Source organism: Trachurus trachurus (genome assembly GCF_905171665.1).
Source record: "Trachurus trachurus genome assembly, chromosome: 4".
Classification (NCBI taxonomy): Eukaryota; Metazoa; Chordata; class Actinopteri; order Carangiformes; family Carangidae; genus Trachurus; species Trachurus trachurus.
The window spans coordinates 14,678,075-14,701,953 of NC_139898.1; the positions used below are offsets into that span (position 1 = coordinate 14,678,075).

At 41.0% G+C, this 23,879-nt stretch overlaps 1 protein-coding gene across 1 annotated transcript; it reads left to right on the plus strand.

Annotated features, from left to right (window-relative positions):
* Positions 1 to 1,161: 1,161 nt before the first annotated feature.
* st6galnac5b (ST6 (alpha-N-acetyl-neuraminyl-2,3-beta-galactosyl-1,3)-N-acetylgalactosaminide alpha-2,6-sialyltransferase 5b) lies at positions 1,162 to 14,575 on the plus strand (the record flags this gene model as incomplete). The annotated part of the gene is made up of 5 exons (XM_083970575.1): positions 1,162 to 1,182; positions 1,716 to 1,937; positions 11,120 to 11,529; positions 12,737 to 12,844; positions 14,332 to 14,575. 5 exons carry the CDS (start codon positions 1,162 to 1,164, stop codon positions 14,573 to 14,575), a joined length of 1,005 nt encoding a protein of 334 aa, XP_083826701.1.
* Positions 14,576 to 23,879: the final 9,304 nt, after the last annotated feature.

Sequence of the window (23,879 nt, forward strand, 5' to 3'; positions counted from 1 at the left end):
TACATTCTGTATACCACTAACACCATTTTAAGGTCTATAAGCTTGTCACAAATTTTAGTGTCAAGAAAAGCCTCAAACAGAAAAGATAAGTGGACAAGTGGACAGAGCTTCTAGTCATTTTCAAGACTAGAAGCACATTTCAACAGGAAAACAGTATAGGGTTAGGGTTAGCACAGTCACATTAGTTTAGCTTTAGGTTACCTGTCACACCTCTAGTGGCTAATGCTTCAATGGTGCTTAGTAATGCCACACACTTTGCAAAATGAAATACGAAACGCATAGACTTGCTAACATGTGCCAATTTAAAAATCTTAAAATGGTGTCTAATTAATGTTTTCACATTGGATCAATGCTGTTGATTCTGAATTGATGTATGGATGTACATCAATGGTACCCCTATCTTCTTCACATGTCTGTCATTGGCTATTGTGTAGTCATGATGAGGATGGAAGTCCTCTGAAAAGATCAATGGAAGACACAGCATAAATGAAACCTGCACAAATGTGATAGTTTGAGGACAGATTAATAAAACAGTTTACTAATTACAAGTAGACTGTTTTTCTTCATGAAACACATATTGTATGTTTTAAATGTCACAACATTTGAATATGCTATGATGATTAACATTATTCATTAATTACCCCATGGATGATAGTTGCCAATACTGTATAGCGACAGTGAAGAAAATGTGTTATTTCAAACAGTGTTTTTATAATATTGGTTGGCAATATGAATACAATTAGGCTAGTGATTCATATAAATGTGAATTCAAGTCACTAAAAAGGCTGTGAAATACAGGAGGACCATTGCTGATTGTTGTAATGGCACATGCCAACCATCTCATGAAGCCCCTCAGGAAGCCCTGAACAGCGAGGTAGTGCCGGGAAATTATTTAGGACCATGAGGAGCGCGGTGCTGAGTGAGGGCGTCTCTGTAGGGGAGAGCATGGGAAAAGAGTAGTGGAGCGTCATTTTCTTTATCTGCGCGGCTGCTGATCCCAGTGATGCTGCCGCTGAAGTGTTGCATGCTGAAGAGTCCCGACGCTCTGTCTGTGCGCGTGTGTGCGCGCGTGTGTGAACGAGAGAGAGCGAGAGAGATTGGGAGAGAAAGCCTTGGCCCCATTAGGATGAAGGCTCGATCTGCGAAAGGAAACGAGGGGAAATGAAGATGAAGATAAGAGTGGTAAATATGAATGAGACCCGATTCACTGTAATGTTCCTTTGTGTTTATGCAGCTTAGAAGTGAGATACAGGTTGAGCTCATGTCAGTCTGTTCAGTATCGTGTGACCTAATTGCACTTTGTGGGGTTTTTTTTTCTTCTTGCATCGCCTATACAGTAGCTTATAATATTCCTGGGTGAGACCCCAGCTAAAGTTAGTTTTTTTTTTCCAACAAAAGGAGGAGGAGGTGGTGGAGCAGCCTAATGCTATTTTTTGCAGCACTCTTTAAAAACATGTTGTCCTGTTGATGGAGCACGTTGAGTGGCACAGCTGACATTTCATTTGCAGCCTTGCATGAAGAGAGCAGCAGCTGGGATTGTTGTGTTGCTTCTGCTTTGAAAGCTGACATTTAATTAACACTGCTTCCTTTGCCACCCTAAATGTCCTGTCGCTTGTGGACGCAGGTTTTGAACATAATCTGTGAGAAATCCCATAAATCATCTGCTTTGATCAGATGTTGTTTTAACTTCACCGTGTTTCATTGTGTCTTTTCAGTGCCAAGGGGTTAGTGGCATCATCATCGTCACCATGGTTACCAGCTTGATGTTGGTGTACAACAGTGGCTCTGGTGACAGATCATCCTCCTCATCAGCATCATCAGCAACATCACCTTCTCGCCGTTCAGATGCTCCTGTTCCGTCCACAAAAAAGCCAGAGAAACCACAGAGAGCCCCTGTATCAGTGCTTGAGGGGTACTCAGGTGTGATGGATCATAAGGTAAACATGCACCATCTGTACACTGTGAGACAGACCGTGCCTCCTCACACAGTTTTGGCTGGTTCTATATGACACATTTTTACATTCTGCATGTTATTTCAGTTCACACGTCCAAACCAAGTCACAGAAATAGATGCTAATGATGTGAGAAGGAAGCAGAAGATTTGTATGATGAGTTTTTATTTAACTGGGTTTATCCCGGTTTGTCTTCTCTGTAAGATAAAAAATGAAATGCTCTTCAGCTTGCACAAACCCACTACCACACAAACATCGGATTGGTTTTGTGTTATAAAAAAAACAATGGGCAGTGTTTGGGGTGAAGGATCAGGATCTTGTCAGTGCATTAGATGTTTGTTCAGGGAGAGGAGTGGGATTTAGAAAAGGTATCTCCATGCTGGCAGGTGAGCTGTGGCTTGTGATGTCTAAATATGGAAGACACACATGGAGACAAGCAATGGAAATAGCTGTGATGAGGACAGCAGCACAGTCAAACTAAAAATAATTTGTATGGCTTGGACATATGTTACTTGTGAAGAATCAGAATTGACTCTCAGTCATATCTGTAACCAGTTGGGAGATATGTGAGCCGTCATCATAGAGCAGTGATTACACTTGGCACTTTTGCACATATGTTATGCAAACTGCAATTAATTTGTATTCTGGTGTCATCCAGGTGAAGCACAGAGCCCTGCATGAAAATGTGGAGTTCAGGTATGCATGTAAAATGTCTTTTTGAAGCTTCAGGTGCTGGGCTGGTTTCAAGCAGAACTGAAAAAATCTGTCTTCGTCTGTCTTGTGTACTTCATCCGTCCTTAGCTGTCTCCAGAGTTTTATATGATGCCCAGTTTTTTGTCTTCTTCAAGTTTGCGCATTATACAGCTTTTTTGGCAGATAGGAAGCAGCCATTGTGTAAAATATTGCATTTATTTTTCTCGTTTTTAAAGCAGCTGCCTGTCCTCAGTTGTAACAATGAAGTTCTCTATATGTGATTATTGAATTTTTTGGGCATTAGAGTAAAATGTGATCATATTGCATCTTTATTGTTCTCTGTATGACTCTTCTAATGCCAAGTAATCCCAGTGAACTCAAACACCGAACTTACTGTGGTAGTCCCATCTCTAAATTCTCTCTGTAGTTTATTCAGTTTCTTAATTCATAATTAATGCGTCCACTATGAAATATTTAGAGATAAAAGCATTTAAAACAGAATGAATATCCACTCAGGACATCACTGCTATAATGTTTTGGTCCTATAAACACCAAGAATTATAAGACAGAGGGCCATCGTTTACACCCAGCGTGGTACAGGCATCTCATTCTGATAGACAGATCATTCAGGCAGCCCTCAGTGAAAAAGATATGCAGTGAAGCACAGCAGAGTGGAAAGGACATTGCTTTGCTCGGGCAGCACCGGGCAGGGAGGGATAAGGAGGGGGGGGGGGGGGGGGGGGGGAGAGAAAAAAAATGTTGGTTACAGTTCACCTTTCACTGCCTGATGATGAGTGACATTGGTTTGCAGAGAGGTTCAAAGTGGCTGAAGCTTCCCAGACACATTACGTTCAGGGATCCTGAGAGATGTTGTAACCCCCATCAGATCCTTTTCAAACTCAATGAAAAGGAAACATTCATCTGCAGCTCTTAAGAGAAATGAGAGGCAGCTGCTGCAAATTTGGAGTTTTTCGGCGGTGTGGGCACTTTATTGTTCACAGTCTCTCCTGGCTTGTCCACCTCCTCCTGGTTGATGGCTGATTCATGATGGATTCACACTGCGACATTTTCATACTGTTTCGTGTCACTCAAGCCCTGCTGTAGGATCTATGGAGTGGGTGGATCAGTCTGTGCACTTTCCTTCAGGGGTCATCTGAGGTCTGCTGCTGCTGCTGCTGCTGCTGCTGCTGCTTGCTGTTGATATTCTTGCTGCTGTTGGAGGAAATCTTGGCTCCAAGTTTAGTGTATGCACACACACACACACACACACACACACACACACACACACACACACACACACTGATTCAAGCAGCACCGGTACACGCTCATGCAGATAAGCCCAAGCAAGTGCCCAGACGCGTTAAAATTTTATGGCCTATCACAGCCAGGGATGCTTGAAAATTTGAGGAGACCACTATCTAATGTGCCTGCTGGACCCTGCTAATGGTCTATTTCAACTTCTGTGCATTTCTAGTTTGCACAGGCTGTAACTTCACTCAAGGTGGGCGGTGGTCTGTAGCTGCTTGGCTCATTTATATCTCATCCAGGAGGTCATGAAACACCTAGCACGCATTAATCATTAAGACCGTCTTATGTGGCTGATGGGTCAGAGGCTTAACATTTGGCTTTTTCCTTCAGTCCTTTCCGTAGGCTACTTAATGGTGAAATGAAAAGAGCACTGTTGAAAGCCACAAATCTATATACTGAGAGATCAGACCTCTCGGTGATGGTGCACATTTATTGTGGGATATTTTGAGTGACTGGCTCTGAGTCTCAGTGTTTATTCTCTTTCTCTCTGTCTGCCTTCTGCAATGTCGGCAGGTTTTTTTCTTTTTGAGATGTCCTCTAGTGTGTTTTTCTTTTCTTTGACAAGCTACAGTAATTAGAGCTGCATAGTTGAATAGATGCTTTGAAACACACACATCCACGTGCACAAACACACACGCAAACACATTCATGGGAGTTCGAACACTGCAAGCAGACAGCGGCATCCATTCTTTTCCCTCGCTCTTCTTCTTCTTCTTCTTCCTTCTCTCCCTCTCAATGTTTTGCCAATTCCTGTTAAAGAGATGTTGACCTTTGAGGAGCTGTCAGAAGAATCAATCTACATTGGCCTTTCTGCGCTCTACTCACAAAGCCCGTGTGAGAGCATGAATGTGGATCGTGTGCCTGTGCCAGTTTATGATGTACCTACTTATTATGGGCAATACCTTTCTGCTCTCTGACAGCCAGTTACATAGTCAGCCTCAGAGAAATAGGTGTCATTAGACAGTCAGTTATGCAAAACATTTTCCTACCTACGCCTACCATCCTCGTGCAAGAGCTTACTTAATGGATGAATTCCCAGGATATGCAAATGTTTAATTCCACTCAAAGCGCACCTGGCGGAGGGGATTATATTATCAGGTGTCATCCTCAGAGTGATGTTACATCGCCCAATTTGTAGTGATGCAAAAAGCACCTTAAGAAACACTATGTTTTCTTGTTAATTCATAACATCTGCACCACTGGATGGATTAGCCGGATTGCAGGAACCAGATGTTATGAACATCATGTTTAATTCAGTCGACGTGGAAACCGTCCAGACTTTATTTTCACATCTCTCCATCAGCTCACTGCTAACAAGGCTACATCCTCTCTGAGGAGCAGCCTCCCCTCACGTTCTCTTTGTCTGAGGTCACCTGGCTGAAGAAGAAGGGAAGGACAGCCGCCCTGATTATCTCGCTTTTATTCCCTTCAAATTGAAAAGCGGAGCAAGTTTGAGACTGCGACTTGAATGTGTGTCACCGGGAGGAGCTTAATGAGATGTCAGCTGTTGCTGGATGGTCTGGGTGTAATTAATTGGCCCCTGAGAAAAGGATGCAGCGCTGATCGTTAAGCCCACAGCACAGGTGCCACTTAATCCACCTCTGCTCTCAATTGAGCCATTACCCTAATTCTACACACTTTAGGAAGTGTACAGTTTCTGCAATGGTAATGATCAGCATCTAAATCATTTATGGCTCTGTAAGCTGACACCGCTGACGCTTTATGTTCAGCCATCGCTGCTTATATCAGACGATATCTGACATTAAAGGATAGAAAAGAAGAACATCCCACACTCTGCTGTTTCTTAGCATCTCAATTCATTGATCATCATCATTTTGGTCTCTCTAGACCTTTGTCAGAAGTATTTCAAACAGTTTTTACACATCAATGATTTTAAATAAACCTCCTTCCTCCACCCATCTCGTTGTGTGCCCATAGATGTGGGACAGTTATTTTCCCAGGAGAGTGCCTTTCAATCATTTACAGTGATTTGTGTGTTCTCTGTCCTGCTGTTATGTTCCCCTATACTATATTTCATCACTAAGGTTCCAGAGCACTGAAAATTAAAACGTGACTTGTTCTGTGTGTATAACCGGGGCTGCTGCAACACTCCATGTTTTAATGAACGTGACGTTTTAGAAACAGGAGTCAAATGTTACGATGATCAATAAATTGTGAAGCCAAGCAGCTGCAGTGTGTGGGATGTTCTTCTTTTAAAAACTAAAGTGACACTTTACACTTTACACCTATGTGACATAGAGCTCCATTCTTGCCTCAGCACTTCAATGAGTCATGCTGAATAAAACAAATCTGTGTCTTGAGTCAATCCTGCATTCACCATTCTCATAGAGAAAAATGGTTAGTAGCAAATCTTCGGCTGGAAATAGTCATTAAAAAAGTGTATTTTATTTACGTTTGTGATTTATTCCTAAAGATTTGTGTCTTTGATAGAGACTGGTATGCTTGGGGCTTAAAGGCCACAGACAGACAGGAAAAAATATTGAAATATTTTATAGATTGTTGCTTTTGGGTTATTCCACTCCCCTCATTCATGACTTGCTATAATAGAGACTCAACTTTTAGAGTTTTTATCCTGGTTGTTGCTTCAGTTGTAGTAGCCTACCACTTTGTGTTACATGCTGTGTTGTAATAATCTGAAGTGTACCATGTGCAGGACAGTTCATGCCAGCCAATTTCAACACATTGCATGGTGGGGTTGTTGCAGATACCAGGGACACACGTGTGCACTGTATTGTGCATAGATTTCACTGTCAGACTTCTGACACTCAAAATCACAAAACAGTGCATTAGATATTAGATAGAGAGAGATTTACATGTCATTTCTGTTGATAGTTACACCAGCCCTATCCTTTAAATCCAAGATTCATTATATGATGATTATGGTGAGATTAGGGGTGTTTCTGTCTTATTGTTTTGTGCTCATGACTCCTCCCTGACCTCTACATCTTTTTCTTTTTCTTTACTCTTTACCCTTCTTAAACTGAAAGGAGGACAGGCAGGAGACTGGGGGATTTGAGGCACACTGGAAGCCCTGGTGCAAAATTAGAGGCTGACTGATGGGGTTTGCTCCGAAAGCAATTATGATCCCGGGTTCCCCAGGGAATTGTATAAACAGGATCATACTGATGAGTTTGGAGCCAGTGTGTGGGCGGTAATTGACTGGGACTGCAACCAGAGCCATGCTCCTAACTGCTTCTTCTTCTTCTGCTGCCCCTCTTAATGTTTACTGCCCAGTGACATCACTGACTTACCTCCTAATGTTGAACCACTTCCCTTTTTTTGTTTTTTGATTGTCTTAATCCAGGAAAGTTAATTGCTTACGAGGTTAGGTGCTATTGATCGAGGACGACCCTCTGTCAGCATGATCAGGTGCAGACTGGGAATGTGCGTGGGAGTTCGCATGTGTTCAAGTGCTATAGTAGGTTCAAAATCAAAGGAGCTCTGTGTCAATTGAAGGATTTTGAGCTGCATGAAATATGGATTTTAATACTCACTCATTCATTCATTTATTCATTCATTCAACAGTCTGTGGGTTGATTCTTCAGCTGTCTGCCATCTGATATATTCTCCATCTGATCTAAACGCTCCTCTCACTGTGATATAAGTGGCCATTTCCCTGCATCATCAAGCTTCCAGAAACTTGGGGAGCTTCAGAATCACTGTCAAGGACACTTTAATTGTTTCACTGGCACTTAAAACCACAACACTGCCCAGGCAACCTTCAATTGCCTTTTACTAGTTTAATGCATTATTTAAATGATTAAAACTTGTGTGGGTGTAATTTTTTTGGACATTGCTGAGGGGAAAATGCGCTATCTGTTGCATGTGAAAAAAGAAACAGGTAAGGACTGGGATTTTTTCCAAGCAGAGGCAGGGAGGGTGTGTTTGTGCAGTGAAGCATGTAATTCACTCCAGCCTGCCCATTATTGAGGGAAGGGGTCTGCACAGTGTGCAAACACACACCTACAGGAAATGGCAGTGTGTTGTGGAATGAAAAATACCTTCTCTTCAATGCATAGAAACTGTGACTGTGTGTGTGTGTGTGTGTGTGTGTGTGTGTGTGTGTGTGTGTGTGTGTGTGTGTGTGTGTGTGTGTGTGTGTGTGTGTGTGTGTGTGTGTGTGTGTGTGTGTGTGTTTCTGTGAACAGAGGAGATTACAGCTGGTTTTGGATCTAGACACATTTCAGACAGTTCTGACTCTTGCCAGAGAAACATGATAGTGTTACACATATCGTATCGTATACATATAGAGCTGCATCGCAAACTACACAAAGACTTAAGAGCATACCAGACACACACACATTTATATAGCTAATTATGACATTGTATTTACTTTACTTTAAACCTAACCCTAACTGTGGCAAGAGAGAGAGAGAGAGAGAGAGAGAGAGAGAGAGAGAGAGAGAGAGAGATCTGGATAAAGTTAACTATCCAGTGTCCATTGAATTCCAGCTGAAGCTTAACACTACTTAACGAGGCACTTATTAGGTGATCACCTGAACCAAATCATATTTCACGAGAAATAGTATAAAAACCACTGCTGTGATTAAAAATTGCGGTTATTCCACCAATATTGATTTGTGAACTAAAAAAAATGTGTTGTGATATATGAATAAATATGAAATTGTTTTCTTTGCATTAATCGAGGTCTGTATCTTTTTTGTTATTTTGACCAGATGTCAGACTCTGCAAATAAAAGCTCTAATGACAATATATATTTTTTCCAATTTGGGAGAAACGTTGTCAGTAGTTCATAGAATAAAACAAAAGTGTTAATTTTACTCAAACACCTGCCTATAAATAGTAAAACCTGAGAAACTATATCTTGAAGTGACCTTTTTCCAGAGCTCTTGGCTATGGCTATGTATATTACTGTACATAGACATACACAACATACAGTAATTTCCTTAATATATTCATGAGAGACAATCATTTGGACCACGCAGATATTGTAAAACAATCCATCAAACACACACACACACACACACACACACACACACACACACACACACACACACACACACACACACACACACACACACACACACACACACACACACACTAGGCAATCATTCAGCATTGGGTCACAGAGATAGTGGGAGAGTATTATAAATATAGCTGTGGAAGCAGCCTGTGGCGATAGTAATATCACCTGTACACACAAACACACACACCCCACCCCCGCCACACACACACACACACACACACACACACACACACACACACACACACACACACACACACACACACACACACACACACACACACACACACACACACACACACACCTCGGAGCCTGATGGAGTGTGGAGCTCGGAGCACAGTTCAGAATGCCAATGTAGCTCTCTATTAAGGTTGGGAATAATTCATGTGAACAGTCTCTGGGTTTTTGCTGTCGGATCATTCAATCCAAACTCTCCTTTTTCAACTTTGAAAACCTGGTTGGACATCACTAGATGAGTTCCCGTTCAAGCCAATAATACAGCTCTGCAGTATACAGAAGACTACCTTACACATTGTACTTATAGACTCTCTCCATTCATCTGGATATACAGTAGAGCACACTCTGACAGCTATTCATTTCTTGTTTTCTCAAAGTGAACATTGTGCTGAGACTGTGTTTGACTGAATAAATATACAGGCTTATGTGTATTCATGGTGTTCCTGCAAAATGAAAAATACTGCATAGAATTGCCTCTGCTCCTCTGTCAACCATGATAATGTGCAGTGCATTTGAATAATAGGATACCTGACAGAACAGACCAGAACGAGTGGAGCTGCTCGATTCTCCTCTGCCAGTCACACTTTATTCATGTCCTGTTTGTACGCAGATGACAGAATAATCATGGTATTAAAGGGCAGGTTATCAACTTTAATTTAGTATTGTTTTCGGCTGAAGTAATCATAGTGTGTGCGCTTGACAAAAAGCGATATTAGCCTATGAATATAAATCAAAAAATTAAATTCAAAACTTTTGGTTGCCTTATCAGAGATGCTTTATGTCAAGCTTGCGGAAAAAGTGACCTTGACGTAGCTGTCGTGGCTACATTTGCTGTTAGACAAACTCTTTCAGGGTCATTTGCTTTTCTTTTGGCAGCTCTGCATCTCGGGAAGTAACAGATTCACAGATTCATTAGATCTGAAGGCATGACTAGAGAGAGACATGATATTATTATTTATAGAAATAGTGATAATCTTAATTGTCCACTAAAGTGGAAATTTAGTTATGGCTTCACAGGCGGTTTAAACACCACTAAGAGTGAAAACAGTCATAAATTGGCACAACATGCAGAGTGTGAATGATGTTATAGCATTTGATACAAAGGATGTCCTGCATATATCCATGGTTGCGATAGCATTTTCTTCCTGAGGACAGTTTGGTGAATTCTTTTAGAAGGGATGAACAGGATCAGACACTGTTTTTCTCTGAGCTGTCTGTTTCACCTGCATCCTAGTTGTTTCTGCTCACTCCCAATCATTGTACTGCCTATGTTTGTAATGTGTTGTCAGCTGATTCCCCCACTTTGGCTCAGACCGAAATACATGAGCAACTGTTGGATGTATTGTTTAGACATTCATGGTCCTCAGAAAACAAATCCTACTGACTTTGTGATGTTTCCCTGACATTTTCCCTCTAGCTGCACCATGAAGTTGACCTCTCTGGTTTTGAGAGAAATGATGCATCCAATTGAAAATATTGATTCCAATGAAATGTTGCACTTGTGCAGATGTGCTTACCAGAAATGCTGGTTCTGCCTGTCTATTTCTATCCTGACTCTCTCCTTTTTTTCTCCTATGTGCATGAAGCAGATTCTGAAGCAAAATGATATGTTTCCTCACACGTTGGAACATTTTCAGCTTACACAGATGCATCAATTCGCACCAGCCCATGCTAATTTGCATCTACTTGCGTCTTTCCCTTGACTGCAAATTTGATGGTGCTGCTGATTTTCTGTCTGAAACCTTTGGTTTGTTTAGACACACTGAGCTTCTTGTAGTCGTTCAAATGTCAAACTATAACCTTTAAAGGGGTTTTTACTGAAACTCTAAATGCCCGGTTATACCGGAACTGTTTCACAATCTCTCCGAATTGTCTCTGAGAGACATTATTGTGATGTCTGACCTGTGACCTTTGACCTCCACAGTCTCTGAAGATGCGCTGCAGCACCTGTGCTCTGGTGACCAGCTCTGGTCAGCTGACTGGGAGCAAGAGGGGTCAGGAAATCGATCGCTCCGAGTGTGTGATCCGCATGAACGATGCTCCCAGCTTGGGCTACCAGCAGGACGTCGGCCGGCGCACCAGCCTGCGCGTCGTCGCTCACTCCAGCCTGCAGAGGGTGCTGCGGAGCCGACAGGAGCTACTCAATGCCAGCCAGGACACAGTGTTCATCTTCTGGGGACCAAGCAGCTGCATGAGACGGGACGGAAGAGGACACGTCTACAACAACCTCAGGCTGTTAAACCAGCTGCTGCCCAAACTGAAAGTTTACATTATTTCTCGGCTCAAGATGCTCAAGTTTGATGAACTGTTTAAAAAGGAAACAGGCATGGACAGGTAAGTGCTCACAGGATTTACCTTGTCTTTGTCTTGAGGGGACCTAACTGAGACAAACAGCAGGTGTAAAAAATGCAAATGCAAAAAGAGAGGGACCAACTCACACAAGAGATGCCATCAATTTTAACCACTTGAAATTTGCACTCAGCAAATGCACCAAACACTACACTATTATCTGACAGGCCTTGCAAACTCATCTGTTTCTCTCTGAAAGGATTTTATGGGGTTTGATATCACACGCTCACTGCCATCCCACTAATGCCACATCTAGGCAGAGAGTGCTGCAAAGTATTTTCTCATGCAGCGCGACCAGGACTGCATTTACAGATCATATTTTGATTTCATTTGTACCCTTTCAAAAGCACTGCATTTCCAAAGTCATTACAAGCACCAAACAACATGGTGAGTAAGCTTTAATCAGTGTGATGGAGGGTGAAGTGAGTGCACTTTTTTTCTTTAAGTGGTATCGATGGGGAGTGGTTGGCCACTCTGCGTGGCAGCATCATGATCTTTAGGCAAGGAAGCGCAGCTGCCATCAGTTGCACTTTAATTTTATGTGTCACTATTTGTTTGGCAGGCTGGTACACACACAAACACACACACATTTTTGGAGGTAAATGTAGTGCTGACATAGGAGCAAACTGAATATATTTTATTAGCATGAATTTAAAGGGAATTGCTGAAATTTCATGTATTTTATCATTTAGGACATGATGTTATTTTCATATGTGGTAGGTACAGGTGTGTTCACTGTAGCAGAATGGTTAATGAAGAAATTAATGGATACATGCTTTCAAAATGAGAACTACACACGTTCCATTGATATAAATTCAGCTTTTCATATAAACTCATCTGCATGTGAACAGTAAAACCCATGGGATAATAACTGGATGTTGCATTTGAAAGAAAAATCCAAATCACTTCAGCTTTTATTTAAGCATAGTCAGTGCGGGAATAAACATCTGACTCTGATATTTCCCCTATTGTTGGGTGCCAGGCACAGAAAGAAAGAAAGTCTCTCAGTAAATCTTTTTGCCTTCATCTGTACTGAAGATGAGTCATAAGGTAAAATCTAAAAATAAGGCTTTGCAGGTTTAATATTGTCTCATCTGCTTATTCATTTTCTTTAAAGGAGCCATTCACTCCCAGTATTTACACTTCACCAGTATGGATTTTCCTGACATGATGATCCTCTCTCGTCTTCCAGGAAGAGTTCCAATTCCTGGCTGAGTACTGGCTGGTTCACCATGGCCATAGCCCTGGAGCTGTGTGACAGGATCAACGTGTATGGCATGGTGCCTCCTGATTTCTGCAGGTAAAAGAAGATCCAAAGTTTTTAGCTGCTCAGGGGGCTTCCTTTCATTTAAGTATGATACAGTACACCTCACCAGAACTGCCAGGTGCATGGTTGACAGAAGTTTGGAAACCACTGAATCTGGCCCCTTTACTCAGAGGCTACAAATAGAAAAAAATAAAATACTGATGTCTACATGACGCTACTTAATCTTTATTATCCCCATAAGGAAATGTGTTTGTTAATTAGGTTAAAGATGATCACACACCACCTTGAATATTAGTTATAGGCCTATAATTAAACCTCAATGAGACTTTTGAATGAAAGAGTTGTGATGTTGCGATGTTTGTTTGCAATGAGGCTGATGAAAGCTTATTTTTTCTACAACCATTTTTTATTAATCAATTATGATTGGCATTGAAATGCAGAAAACAAAATCAACGCCTTTGAAAAGGAAATAAAGCAACATCCATTTTGACTGTCAGTTTCCCACAGTAGCAACAGTATTTACATGAGTTAAACCACCTGAATGCCAAGATTATTGCGTCCTTGGCTTTTCAAAGACACGTCTTGAATTTCAATGAAATGATTATGATTATGATCTTGCCTTGTTAATTGTCTTCATGTGGAAACGCCACAGCACAGAAAAACAAAACAAAACAAATACCATTACCAATACCAAAAATTTTAAGACATTAACAACACACTTGAACAGTCTTTGTGCAACATCCTGTTTCGTCTACTAAATTAAACATCCAAATGCCTTCCCCTCAAGACTTAAATCTTCAGACTGTCTCTTCCTGTTTGAGCAGGCGGCACAAAACAGTGCTGCAGTTTCACTGTGTGATTTACTGTGCGTTGACAACAGGCCTGTTCCTTGACATTAAAATCTTGTCTAGTGCATCTTTAATGATGTCTCCAACTTGTAATGACAATGCTACATCTACTCCCTGCAGTGGCCAATTCAGTAGCCCTTTATTGCCATCCAGTCAGGCTGGAAAATGACTATGATTTTAGCACTGTTGAAAAGCATCCAGTTTCACATTTTATAACAGAAATAACACATTTTCACTGAACGGGCTGAAAACACAAAATGCAGCTCTTTAATGTGCCTTTGCTGCATTCACTGGATTGACTGGATATAGGAGAATAATTGGGCTGATAATGTTCTCACATGAATGTAGATTGGCTCAAAGGACTGTCTGACACATTGGGAAACGCAGAGAGAAATGCAGGCCAGACTGAAAGTAATTCCTGTGTGAGTCTTCCACTGAGCTTAGTGCATCTGGGAGCATCAGAGGAACAAGAAGGTGCATAATGAACACAACTGCAAACCGAGATTCTTCTGATCTTTCTGTTTTTTTCCTTTGTTCCTGTCTCCATCTTCTCCACTGTGGGTCCCTTCCTTTCCTCCCCCCTCATCTCACAACTCCATCTGTGCTATTTCCACACCCCTCCCTCACACTTTGACTTTCATGCCTCCTCATGCTTTGCTCCTCTCCATGAAGATCCCCCTCCCACCCCTCTGTGCCATATCATTACTACGAGCCCTCGGGGCCTGACGAGTGCTCCATGTATCTCTCCCACGAGAGGAGTAGACGAGGGAGCCACCACCGCTTCATCACAGAGAAGACGGTGTTTGCAAACTGGGCTCTAACCCTCAACATCCACTTTTACCAGCCAGACTGGGAGCCCGCTGCTGTCACCACCAGTATGAACGACTCCTACACTGCAGCTCCAGCTGGATCCTGACACTCACTTCAGATATGAAGAGTTGGATACGTGTGTGGACAGTTTCCAGCGTGCAGATTCCCTTTATGGCCAATCTGAGTGCATGAGACAGCAAGAGGACAGAGCAAGCTGCTGTTGTGGCTGTTAGCCGACTGCCTAAGCAGCTTGGCAGAATGGGATCATTGCATAATAGCAACACAAAGGCTCAACAATGTTTTGGAAGTGTAACTATAATAGGATGAATTTCATACAGGAATCAAAGCTATGGAGGATGGCTCAAGTGTGTGTGTGTGTGTGTGTGTGTATGTTTACTCTGCTACTGTGCAGAGCTGATTTAATAACACTGGAGCTGTCAGAGAGAGAACAGACAATGAGACAGCACACCGCTGCAAAAACTGCAGTGAAAATGAAAATGACTAATTTGTTTTCATCAATTAAAAACTGAACATACTGGTAGACTCATTGAGTATGATGAGGCCATTATCATTGTGTATTGTTTCTGGGATTGTAGGCTTTTAATAATGCAAGGAAGGATTTCATACTCAACAGTTACACACAAATAATTCACTGTGTTTTTCCCACCTGTGATATTATGTATGTTTTATTATATTTTAATCCTTAATTTGTATATTCATACGTTTTCAATAAGACAATATGAATAATGAGATGACAGTACAGCATCATTCAGGTTAAATAAAGGCTAAACAACTAAATAACTAAATAAAAGTCGTGCATATCAGTGACAGAACAAGGCTCATTCACAGGTGGAAGTGGTATACTGTATGTGAATTCGAGGATTAAAGGAAACATTAGTTCAACTAAAACAATACAGTGAAACAAAAGAGGAGTAGTAGTAGGAGTATTGTTTACTGTGCAGGTCTCAGAGGTGATGATGTTAGATAATCAGTGTCAATGAAGGCAAACTGGATTTTATCATGTATATTTAAGTGATGGTGTAAAGTGTAGCCCACATGATAATGGAGAAACTGCAGCTCTCCAAGCTACCTGTGAAGTAAACAGTGTGACATCCAAGTATTGCTGTGACTATCTATTGATTTGTGTAGGACTGCAACTAGTGATTATTTCCATTATTGATGTGTGATGACAGTCCGAAACTGAAGAGATGCTGGAACCAGTGTATGTTCAGTGTGTGCATTTAAAAAAAATGATGATTTCAACAATCAATTTAAAATATAAATCCTTAAAATGGTTGCCAATTAATGTTCTATTTATCATTTAATACACTATTTGTTTATATGACAAGATTGTTATTAAAAAAATAATTTTATAGATCAATAGATAAGAACATTAAGTCCAGAATTGACTTGACGAAATGCATTATCAGAGCATTCTTTTCCATTATTACTGATGATTAATATTAAGAATAGATAAAAGGCACCAGAGGCACTAAGTTTCTTCCTGATACAAGTTTTTACCACCTAAAGAAACTGGGTCATTTCAGGTTGACATCAGTATTTCAGAAATTCTACCTACAGCCCAGGAAGACCTGCAGTTATGTGCATCTTGGCTGTTTTTTTAAAATTTCTCTTCAGTAAAATATCAACAGTTCCAGCGATGACTTGAACCAGGTCAAAAATATATCTGACAAGCTCAAAAATGTCTTTTAAGAAGTGAATCTTTAAACCACCACCAGCAAACGCTGTAGCCCAGAACAGATGGCCCTTCAGAAATGCCCTGCCAGCCATGTGTCTGACACTTGCGGCCATGATTTGTCCTGTAATTAAAGCCAAATGTCAGAACAAGCCCTCAAAGGCATTTCTCCTGACTACTGAGCAAGTCTGCCTCTGTAATACTGATACAAATGATTACATCGAAGTGTCCCAAGCAGCCTCTTCAATCCTGACCCACAGGCTCCGTCTGAGCCTCTTCAGCATACAGAGCGGAGCTGGTTGTTAGCAAGGGATTATGCTGCGCTATCCAACCGTATCTCCAGGGTGAGGGGAGCAGCATGGCTACTGCAGAATTCAAGATGTGCTGAAAAAGGCTTTGACTGCTGCCCGTTTCTGTGTTAATTCAGGTTTTACCACCACAGCCTGCACTCAGGTTGAATCTTAATGTTGTGAAGCTCTCAGGTGCTCTGAGAGAAGCTCATGCAGAGCTGCGGCGTCATGCTAAGTGCACTGGCTGCTCCTCAGATCTGTGTTGTGTGCTCTGCACACCAAGTATAGTGGCCCGTCAGGTAGAAAGGTTGGATTTTAAAGGCTTCAAAGGACAAGCTGGCTGCAAATGAGACAGTTGTCGCTGTCTGAAACACATGCTGAGGGCAACATCATTATTTTCATTGACCTTGGAAACATTAGGAGATAATAAGGCAGGAGCCAGAAGGGTAATACAGGCATTGGTGCTTTAATTGAAATCCATCACAACTCCCACATTCCCCATATGTTACCTAAAATGTGTAACTGTTCCTTTAGGTTTTTCTGGTTTTACAAAACTATGGAAAATATGCAAAGGTATTGGAGTGTTATCACTCATAAAATTACATTTAGTTTTAATCTCAAATAGTGGTGTGTTTCTGTAGGGAAATCAGTAGATGGTGCCTTAGCAGTGTGTTATAGATGACAAAACTGAATTGGTGTTTATAATATAACAAGAACAATCAGATTAACTGTTGTTTTTTTACTACATTTGCACTTTTAGTGAGCATTTTGTAAACTGTTCAGTCTGCACTGAACCGTATTTTATAATCAGACTTGATTTATGCTGTAACTGGGAAATCATTGGTTGGCATATAGTGACATTTCAGTGCAGATTTAGAACAGTTTTACTCGTAATTCCTCTCAAATATAATTGGAAACTGCAAGACAAAGCAAATCTTTGTATTTTACTTCAAAACTACACCTCAACTTAATCTGCAAATTCTCCATTTCCATTTCTGATGTTCCAGTGTCATTTCGCTGTGACATTGATTCACAGCAGAATTATAAAGTCACAGTTTCATCTCCTCTGTGGCAATTTTCAGTGTGACACATATCACACATACCTGCTGCTGATAAGCACTGTCTGGCTCACAGATCTGCCTCGTTCATCACAGCTGAGCTTTATCAGCAAGTCTGTAAAATACCACCGTCCTATAGCACCATATTATTCCAGAGATAAGAATTCATGAATGAGTTCTCTCATGTCCACTCATCAAGGCTCATCAACTTTTACAAAGTCAAGTCTCTATCATAGTCAGCACCCATTAAAATAAGTGGTTAAACTGAACTATTTTTTATTTAAATACAAGACTGTGTGTTGTGAGTCTTTGGTGACACCTGGTGGCCTAACCTGGACCTAGCAATCTGTTCAGTCTCCACAACCTAAAACCACACAGAAAAACATGTCTTTGATAATGTAAAAAAAAAAAAATCATGTTTATAAAACAGGTGTAAATGTAACAATGTGTATGATGTGTAATGAGTGTGAAAGCTGGTGAGAAATTATCTTAATAATTCAGTGTATGACAGTGGCTGTCTCTTGGCTTCATAGTAGGCTACTGCTGCTTTCTTTAATCTTTATTCAAAAGGTGAATTCTGTTTTTTAATCAATCACATGGTCTTTTGAAAGATCTCAACCCACTTAATTACTGTGACAATAGGACCCTTTATTACCTGCTGCAGCTTAATTAAATAAAATTTGATTAAATTTAATTAAATGTCGCTGTTGGACACAAGTGTCAAGCTGAAGTGATTTTCTCTCTTTTTTTTTGCCAGGTTGACCTTTTACTTTCTGTGAAGTTTCTTGAACTCTGAATAAATGTGATATTTTATAGAAAAAAAGGTTAACTAAGCAAGTATTTTGAAGTTTTGATTTTCTTGCTAATGATGCACTTCAAGGCTTGAAAAACCACTCTTGAAGAGCGTTTTCTATCTCTGGCGTGTGTAACTAATTGGCCGATGACAGTCAGCTGTTTGATCTCCTAGAGCATGAACTCCACTGCTGGATTGCACCACAGCTACAGTTTTGCACCTGTGGGACACTGACAGAATATGAAAAAGGGGGATAATGTCACAGAGGATTGAAGCAGCACAGACAAGAAGGTAGATACAAACACTAAAGCAGGCTGATGTGACGTTACTTTTGATATAAGAATAAGAATGAATGACTTAGGAAATGCATTCATTGGCAGCTCATCTGCCATTTGCAAGGAATCAAAAAGCGTGATGGCTCATGGCTGTATAGGTACAATGGATTTTCTAGATGTCTCTGTCCTGCAGCGAAGAGAGAGGAGCAGTCCACCACCGCCATCTTTTGGTCCATCAAAGTGTAATAAAGTGGGGGATCTGAGTTGTTCCCAGTGAATCCAACCTGTCTCCAGTCACAGAGCCAGATTTTTTCATTAGGTTATTCAGTCGCTTTACATCCTTATGTCTAATACTGCCTCCCCAGCAGACTGCAGCATAACACAGCACACTTGCTGTTGTGGCAAGTTGCCACAACAGACTGATAAAACATCTGCAGCATCTTAGACTACTGATGTCAAGTCCTTAACAAGGAAACTCAGATCTCTGGCTCTGCCCCTTTTTGTAGAGTGCGTCTGTGTTTAGGAACCAGTCCAACTTGTTATCCAGATATCTAGATAGATATTTATAGTTTGACACCACCTCGATGTCCAGTTCACAAGTGTTCACAGGCTAAGGAGGCAGCTTGGACCTGCAGAAATCTGTTATCATGTCCTTATAGTCTTTGGGGTTTTCAGTTGAGGACAGTTTTTGTGACTCCAGTCACTGAAGGCTTTAATCAGATCCCTATATTCAGATTCCTGTCCACTCCGGATACACACCACAATAGCAGCAGTGTCCTCCAAACATCTGTGGATGTGGCAGGACCTAGGGCTGTATTTGAAGTCTGCTGTATACAGTGCAAACAGGAATGGAGCCAGGACAGTACACACAACTTTATGACTTTGCATCCGTCCGATCCAGAAGACTCCACAAGGACAACTCAGCCACAACTCTGCAACAACACACTGAGCCTAATCCTCAAAAATAACCACTCATCTGTGTTCCCTTAATACTCGCGCCTTACACATCTCCAGTACTCACCGTATGGCACAGTTATTTATTTATTCATTACATTTCAAACTAATTGTATATAACTTGTAGCTTTAGTACATACTACCTCTCATTCAATTTACATTTCTTCTCATTTGGAAATACCTTTGTACTCAAAATTGTTTCCATTTTATTCTCCTCTTATCTTTCTATCTGCACTGTGTTAATTCTCGCTACTGTGACAGAATAATCTCCTAGCCTGGGATAAACAAAATACATCTTAATCTTAATCCTAACACACTGCACTTTTCTGACTTTGATGCACAGTAAATTAGAAAAACTGCAGGTGTGTGTTTCCTTTTGAGGGTTGGAGCAAGCAGTTCGAGGAATCAGAGCACCAACCTTGTTGAACCTCACCAGAGACCTCCACCTACTCCTGGAATATACCTCTATTGGCCCAGCTGCAGTCTTTATCCGAGCTTGTCGCCTTCATTATTGTCAGATATTAGGTTCAGCGTGACAATCTCTGTGGGACTGTGAATTAATCTCACACACACACACACACACACACACATGGCTACAAAACACCGCTCCCTCTACTTTCCCCGATGTCTGTTTTGATGCTATGTGACTTGTTCATCTGGGAGAAAAGCCAGGAACTGACAGCTGTCCTCTAATTGTCAGTTGTTACTGTCAGATAATTTGATTGCCACTCATGTGGATGATGATCTCGGGAAGGCAAATGAACTAAATGACTTCTTTCTCAGACTTGAAAACATGTGGAATCTAATAATGTCATGGGAACTATTTTTGATGTAAACTGTAGGATTATAATTGATCCACTCAGGATTCAGTCTATATTTAAACATGTGTGAACTAAAAAATCCACTGGCCCGGACGGCATTTCTGCACTGCTCATAAAGGCATGTGCAGAAGAGTTTACTCCAGCTTGGTGCCCCATCTTTCAGCGGTTTGTGGACTCGCACACTGTTCCTGCTTTGTGGAAAAAATCCACCATAGTTCCTGTAGCTAAGAAACCGTGCCCAGTTGATAATAATGATTTCAGACCTGTGGCCTTGACTTCAATTGTAATGAAAAGCTTTGAGAAATACATGCTATCTGTGCTTAAGGCGGAGGTCAACTTGGCACTTGATCCATACCAGTTTGCCTACGGGCAGGGGAGGGGCACTGATGATGCCATCAATAGCATCACTCACTGCACTGTCAAGCACTTGGAATGCCCAAAAGCATATGCACGGATCTTATTTATTGATTTTAGCTCGGCTTTTAATACACTTCAACCCCATCTGCTTATCTCTAAACTGAAGCAGATGAGTGTTAACCCTTTTTTCATCAAGTGGTATTTTTCCTTTTTAACCAATCGAAGTCAGCAGGTGAGAGTCAATAACATGCTCTCAGATTGCAAATCTATCAGCACAGGTGCCCCACAGGGTTGTGTGAGCTCCCCAGTCCTTTTTACATTGTACACTAATGACTGTACAAACAGCCACGCCATCCTTAGTCTACTGCACAAAGACTCCAGCACTTCAGCCTATTTCTCTGAAATATAAAACTTCGTGCAATGGTGTGATGCTCATCACCTCTCTCTGAATGTTAACAAAACTAAAGAGTTGGTCCTGGACCCAAGATCAGTAGGGGGCCATAGTCCTGTTGTCATACACGACTCCCCCATTGAGCAGGTCAGCTCTTACAAATACCTTGGAGTTCATTTGGATGACACACACTTTTAGTTGGTATGTGCATGTGGATAACTTGTGTTCTCGTCTACAGCAGAGATTGTACTTTCTACGCAGACTGAGTATATGGGGTAGACAAAAATATCATGTTTTTATTCTACCAGGCAGTGCTCGAGAGTTTGATGTCATCATGGTATGGCAACCTCTCCACAAAACTAAAGACTAAGCTTGCTCGCCTAGTAAACACGGCCATGAAGGTCATTGGGAAAAGCGACAATCAGACTCTGCAGTCCATGTACGAGCAAACTGTTTTTAGGCAAGCCCTGAGGATAGTGAATGACCCCTCCCACATTCTTCACTTAGAGTTTGACCTCCTACCCCCAGGTAGACGATACAGAGTCCCTCGCTGTAAACTCAACCGTTTTAAGAATTCTTTTATCCCAACTTCTATCAAATTTCTTAACGAGTCTGTGCAATAATTCTTATAGTGCTCTTACCATGGTGAATTTATGAGGTGTATGTATGTGCTATGTTGTGGGATGTGTGCAATATGTGTTATGTTATGGGATGTGTGCAATATGTGTTATGTTATGGAATATGTGCTATGTTATGGGATATGTGCAATGCTGTTGGATTGATATGGCTGAGGTGTATTGTTCTTTTTTTTTTTTTGTCATTGTGGCCATTAAGGCATTTATGGCGCAGCTACAGTGTCCAAGACAAATTTCCCTGAACGGGACAATAAAGTTAATTGTATCGTATCGTATGTGTCACAACCTTAAACAGTTTGATCAAATTGTGTTGTGTCTGAACATCAGGGATGTGTGAGTTGTTTGACCTGCTAAAGGTGGGGATAATAAAGTGAAGCCAACCCACCATGCATCCAATCCAGGGAGGTTGATTAAAAGCTTTTCTTTTTTTTTTTTGACACATTTTGCAATTTCTTCCTATGTCACCAACTCTCCTCCATTACTGATTTTCAAAAAAATGGGGGAAATTGTTTTGGTCACAGACTAGGTGGCAGAAAGGAAATGATGGGACGAACAAGAAGAGTGAGAACAGAACCTTTCTTACCTGTGAATCTTGGCACAAAAGTATTTTTGTGATTAGATGGAGATGTGAAAAAGGAAGTAGTGGTGGTGGTGCTGCTGCTGCCAAAAAGCCTGTATTATGGGTTATTTTCCCATCTCCTTCAATCTACTCTCACCTCCGTCTGCACCATTCTGAGGCAGTCAGTCTATTACAGCAGCCCCCATTTGATGCAGTCAACAAAAGAATGTGATTGCGCTCCCATGCCTGTGCTTGCCTTGCATTGTGACCATCCGCTCCGCTGCCGGTCATTACAGCGTGCAGCAGATAGTGTGTGACACCACACTTGAAGGTGTAATGTCACCTTGGAGAAGTTCTCATCAGGAGTCACCTTGTTGGATGATTTGTGACCATTAGGCCACATGAGAAAACTTTAAAGAGAGGTTTCATGAGCACAGTGAGAGGACAAGGCATCCTGTTTTCACAGTGGCCAGACAGACTCAGAAGATCCTGAGAATATGAGAGAAAGGCTTCTTTCTGTTTAATTTGAGAGGGGACTCATTAACTGCAGCAGGGACACTATTGATTCTAACATTAGGTTTTATTACAAGAGCCACAAGACATGAGACTAAGGCAGTTTATTGTTTCACATGTGCACATATGGATTCATGTAGTTGCACATAATTTTGACAGCTTAACTCGACCGTTTTTTTTTCTGTATATTTTTTGCATTTTCAAAGGGCAAAACAAAAGCTGAATTGAAGTTGACTGAAGTTAATTTGTTTGTTGAATTTTTTGTGTTTTCATGGAGACAGGAAACATTGTGGGGAATGATCATTCAAAATAATAGGAAAGAAAATAAAAGAATGGGATTTTGATTGCATAACAAAAAGAGAAGCAAAGTTTTATCCAAACATTGGTAGCCTAATACTTTCCTAAGGTCATATTTCACCAGAGAAAAACTATGTAGTATCTTACATGACAGAAATATATTAGAGGTCTGGTCAGTTTATGAGCAAACAGTGGTAACATAATATACCTCAAAATCATATCTGCACAATATGCATTTCCAATGTTTTGTATATGCATACAGCACAATAGATTGACCTTGTCCCTGACTCCTCTCACTTTCTTTCTTTCTCTCCACTTTGCTCTAATTGCTGAAGGAAAAAAGCAGCAGAGAGTGAAGAGGACACTTGACACAACATCTGCTGAGCAAGAAATTACAGAGGAAATTACCTTTTGGAGAATGGAAATAAGTCAGCATTGTTTCAAACTTCTGACATGATGAAGTATTTCAAGTCCCCTAGATTGGGGGAGTGAAAAACAAAACAAAACAAACTTTCATTCTTAGGGAAATGCCACACAAGGTGAATAGAGGTGTAATAATGAAGTTTAAAATATATTGTTGAAAAGGATGACTGACAGAAAGTCACGTACTATGTGCCAAATATTATTAGTTCAGTTCGGTTTCTTGATTATTTGATGATATATTCTATTCAGAATGATAAGACACATTTGGATGATGAGTCATTTTCTTTTAGCCTTAAGTCTGATCTGACTCAGATTCCTGATACTCCTCAGCACTGGGCTGAGGAGGAG